The sequence below is a fragment of the Limulus polyphemus genome, unplaced genomic scaffold (assembly GCF_000517525.1).
Source record: "Limulus polyphemus unplaced genomic scaffold, Limulus_polyphemus-2.1.2 Scaffold23, whole genome shotgun sequence".
NCBI classification, from domain to species: Eukaryota; Metazoa; Arthropoda; class Merostomata; order Xiphosura; family Limulidae; genus Limulus; species Limulus polyphemus.
Genome location: NW_013665633.1, coordinates 462,740 through 467,946, shown reverse-complemented (window position 1 = coordinate 467,946; position 5,207 = coordinate 462,740). Strand labels below are relative to the sequence as shown.

Below are 5,207 nucleotides of genomic sequence, written 5' to 3'. Positions count from 1 at the left end.
ATCAAGACTTCTTGAACTTACGTGTTTTCTAACATCATGAATGTTTGTTTGTTTTAAGCACAAATGTGCACATTGGGCTATTTTTGCTGTACCTATTGCAGGATGAACCCAAAAGTTTAGGGTTATTAAAATATACATTATTTTTATGTGTGAGAGAGAGAGACTTGTTTTATTTTGAAACTTGAAGCAAATTTTGCAATACACAGTATACAGCACAAGTTAAAATTTGCTCAGTTAGCGCACTCCAAGTAGTCTCAGTTTGAAAGTTTGCAGAACCGATCACGTGGTGTCGCCACTAAGTTAATTTGAGATATAATAAAATATGGTATTTTCCTGATACGTGTATCATCGGAAGATGTGTTGGATATACCCAAATATGAACCAATACTAAAACTCACAGAAAAGCGAATATTAGGATAAAGGCATACAGTTAAGATATAGAAAAAGAAAACATCTTATTTTAAACTTGTGCCCGGCATGGCCAGGTGGATAAGGCGCTCGAGTCACAATTTGAGGGTCGCGGGTTCGAATCCGCATCCCACCAAACATGCTCGCCCTTTCAGACGTGGGGGCGTTATAATGTGACGGTCAATCCCACTATTCGTTGGTAAAAGAGTAGCTCAAGAGTTGGCGGTGGGTGGTGATGACTAGCTGCCTTCCCTCTAGTCTTACACTGCTAAATTAGGGAAAGTTTGTTTGTTTGTTTGTTTTGGAATTTCGCGCAAAGCTACACGAGGGCTATCTGCGCTAGCCGAATCTCACCAATAAATATAAAAAAAGATAATGCAACAACACTATCAATTCTATTATCAATCTTAAACACCTCTATCAGACCTATAACTCTTCTTTTTTTCCAAAGGAAAACAAGTTCAGAGGTCTTAGCCTATCCTTTTATGATAACCTTTCCATCCCAGGTATAATCCTGGTAGCCTCCGTCTAAACCCTTTAGACATTTCAGTGTCCTTTCTGAAGTAAGGTCTGAATACAATACTCCAATTGTGGCCTATTCTATAACTTATACGATGATATTATAACCTATTTAGACTTGTATTCAGTATTTCTGTAGACACAAGCTAAAATCCTTTTACCCTGCCACTAACAACAACACATTGCATGTATGGATTAATAGATTGATCAACCAGAACATGCAAAATTTGTTTTTTCCATTACACTGTTAAGGTTATTCGTATCAAAATTATAGTCATAGTTCAAATTGTGATATTCTACATGCATTACCTTGCATTTATTACAAATCAAAGCTATCTTCTATTTATTTATCCAACTTGCCAAATAATCCGAAAACTTTTTTTAAGGGAGTATCACCCTCTAACATCCAGCAACAACCAATAATCTGTTGACCACTCTTTCATCTGTGTCATCAAAAAGAGCAAATGTGATAACACCGAGCTCTGAGGAACTCTATTTCTGACATTTAATTCAATTTGACTGAAATCCACTTATGACAATTCTCAGCTTTCTTCCATTTAAACAGTTTTCTGTCCAATGAGCCAACCTTTCTCCCCACAACTACAAAGATAACTTTTTTAATAAGCCTTTCATGTAACACTTTCTGAAAAGTTAAAAATCTAGATACACCGTATCCACATCTGTACACTCATCTAAAGCAGTAACCTCTTCCAAGAATGTCCAAAGGTTAGTAAGGCAAGATTTTTCCCTAGTGAAACCATGCTAACTAACCAAAAAAATTTTAAACTTTGTTAAATGATATTGCAAAGTATCTTTTATCAAGCATTCAAAAACTTATCCCAATACTGATATAAAACTAATAGTTCTATAATTATTATGATAAATTTTACCACCTCCTTTGAAAAGAGTAATAATATTAACCAGTTTCCAATTTCATGCTCACTGTTCAAGAACTTTAGAAAAAATGATAGCAAGTGGCTCACATATCCAATCCTTAACTTCTTTCAGAATCACTAGGTAAATATTATCTTGGACCAGTAGCTTTATAATTCTTTAAACTTTCCTTTTTTTTTTCTTAATAAGCTCAAAATTGATCTGATCATCTTGTTCAGTCTTCTTTCCACCTAGAAACTGTTTAGATTGAGAAATATTGCTTAAATATTCATTAGTAGAAACTGGAAAAAAGTAGAATTTAATAACCTAGCATCTTATAATCATCAGATATTAGCCTTCTGGTATCATCCCTCAAAGTCCCAACTCCCATCTTAATATTTTGCTTACACTTAATGTATTTAAAGAAATCCTTATTATTTATGTTTACATTTTCAGCCAACCTTTTTTTCATAAAGTTTTTTGATTTCCTAATTTCACCTTTGACCAACTTTCTTGATCTTCTGTCATCTTCCAAATCTTCCATCATTGTAGTGAATTTAAACTTTGTATATTTATGCTTTTCTTTAAATTTATCCTCTGTGAGCCAACCTAGTGTTTACTTGCAGACACTTCTTTTTTTTTTGTTCATAAGGAACATACCTATCTTAAATATTTAAGAATTTATTTATAAAAATTTGTACGTTTGATCAGTATCTCCAACTAATCCAGTTGCCCAATTCACAGTACATAATTCACGTCTCACCTTTTTCAAAATTTGCTTTTTTATGAAACTTGGAATCAAAATCTCATTATTCCCTATCTCCATATGCAGCAAAACGTCAAATTTTATCGAGCAGTGATCACTTGCACCAAGATATTCCCCAGTCTCTTCCCTATCGATCATTTTGTTTATATTAGAAGTTAAGAATAAATCAAAAATAGCATTGTTCATTGTAAGTTTCCTAACCAATTGTTTAAGAAAACCATCCTGAGCAGTTACTATAAACCTGTTTCCCTCATGATTTGATCCTAACGTTTCTCACTCTATATGCCTGAAATTAAAATCACCCATAGTCATAACCTCATTAACAGTTGAATTCTTTATATCCCTGTAGAGTTTCTCATTAATTTCATCAGTTTCATATGGTAATCTGTAATGAATTCAAACTTTAAGTCTTTTTTTTCCTTGTAACCACTAACAGAAACTCGCATAGATTCTTTCCTTATTGTTATTAACTTTGATATTTTCAACTAGAACTGGCTGTATCTCCCATTATATGTATAAAGCCACTTCTCCCCATCTTTTTAGTACTCTGTCCCTATTAAACAACCTATAACCCTGTATTTCAGAGAAATTTTGTCATCATATTGTCTACATTTAGTCAAATTTAAGTTATTCCCATTATATCAAATCCTTTATTCTGACCATAGATCTGAAGTCATCCATTTTATTTCTGATACTTCTAGCATTACATTAATAACAGTTTAGCCTACCAATAAAAATATCTCTGTATCTTATTCCCGACATTATACCCCTCTCTACATCTCATTTTTTCTTCATTATTCAGGCCCTCTCCACTGTCCTTACAATTGAGTTAATATTCTTTGCAAACAAGCCAGCCTCTACCTTATTTAAATAAAGTTATCCATTCCAAAAAGCTGCATTTCCCATTGAACTGATCACATAAATACAACCAGCTAACCTGCTTATCATATCTAAAGCCTAGTATTCAGCACCAGTGAACTACTTATAAGTTCATCCTCACAATTAAGTCTTGGCAGTGTCCCAGACAGACTTAAGGTATTATGATTTCAAATTTGATGACGAGGAACCCACTTTGAGACTAATAATGGCTGGAGATGGCTTGAGTGGGTAATGAAGAAAAACTTTAATATAAGTTTAACATAACAGCAAATGTACAACGTTTCGACAAGGTTTTGTCATCATCAGGTACGTACCTCTAAATATTGCTGCTATTTCCTGCAGTTTGCTTTCTGTAGATGAAATTTTTATAAAGTTGTATTAATAATTGAAAACTTGTAATTTTTTCTTTCTTTGAATAGCATTAGCATATGAACTTTTGTATAAACGTGTTTTTCGAATGGGAGATGAAGTGGATACAGCTGTTCAGAAGATGCTTCATGACAAAAATTATTCCAAACAAAGAAAAAATAATATAGCACATGGAATAACCAGAGAAAAGTAAGAATATTCTTTAAATATGAATACTTAATTTTTGTAGAATGTTTTTGAGATATTTACCTAAAAGGTTGTGTGACACAGACATATGTAAAAATGCTATTAAACTTGTTTATATGACAGCTGTTTAGTTTACAAAGATACCAACCAATGTTTTAATGAGCTAAATCTATCGGTTTTTTTCTTTTAGTATGTCAAAAAAGCTAATTTATCTGTTAATTAAACTTAAACAGTTTTTAGAAATCCATAATTTTCCAAGGAAAATCCTCTTAGAGGATTTAAGCTTTCAAAAGTTTTAGAACTTAAAAAGGAAATTTGATACATATTCAGCCATTTATGTAATTTAATAAAGATTTCAAGTAATTCATCCTTCCAATTTAAAAAAGCAATGGAAGTTGTATCACGTACATTTTTATAGAATAAAGTTTTGCCTGAACATGGCCTAGTGACTTGTGTACACATGCCTTGAATCCAAGGGCTGTTCTTGTATTATTACTGCAAATATACACACCCACACTTCAGGACCATGTGTACAATAAGTAGTGATGGCCAAATCCCATTGTTTATAAAATGAGTAGCCCAAGAGTTGGTGGTAAGTGCTTTTGACTAGCTAGCTAGCTGACTTCTCTTTGTCTGTAAGTTCAAAATGGCTGTGTACAGATATCTCTTGTGTAGCTTTTTGTGAAAATCGTGAAACATAAAACATCTTCATGTAACAATATAATGTTTAGCATGCATTTTCAAACATAAAAATTTTAAGTGATTACAGTTTGCTGAGGAAATAAGTTAAATCTAGTTAAATTAGGTGCTGTTAAATATTAGGTCATCAAGAAATTGATGTCGCATTTTGGAACACTTTCATTACCCCACCCTCAAAAAAGCAACGTACATCACTTATAATAGTTAAACGAACTTCCTAAATGTCATATTAGTGTAACCTATATAATGTGTAAAGTTTAGTTTACTCTAATCCCTTATAGTGATGGCACATGATGAGGCACATTCTGCATTTAATGCTGTTTGAATACAAGAAAGGAAACAATGCCTCTGTAGCCACAAAGAATATCAAAGAAGATTATGGAAATGTTTTGAATGTTCGTAAGTGTCAACGATGGTTCAGCAACTTTCATTCAGGTGGCTTTAGCCTTAAAAACAGTGATGGCATAGGCCAACATGTTGGAATTGATATTGATGCTCTGAAGATGCT

General features: G+C 32.9%; 1 protein-coding gene across 1 annotated transcript in view; it reads left to right on the top strand.

Annotated features, from left to right (window-relative positions):
* LOC106458471 overlaps positions 1–5,207 on the top strand; it is a 56,992-nt gene that overhangs the window by 17,615 nt on the left and 34,170 nt on the right. Inside the window, exon 5 of the mRNA XM_022385010.1 lies at positions 3,865–4,003. Within this exon, the coding sequence (XP_022240718.1) occupies positions 3,865–4,003 (139 nt within the window). The remainder of the gene's footprint in view (positions 1–3,864; positions 4,004–5,207) is intronic.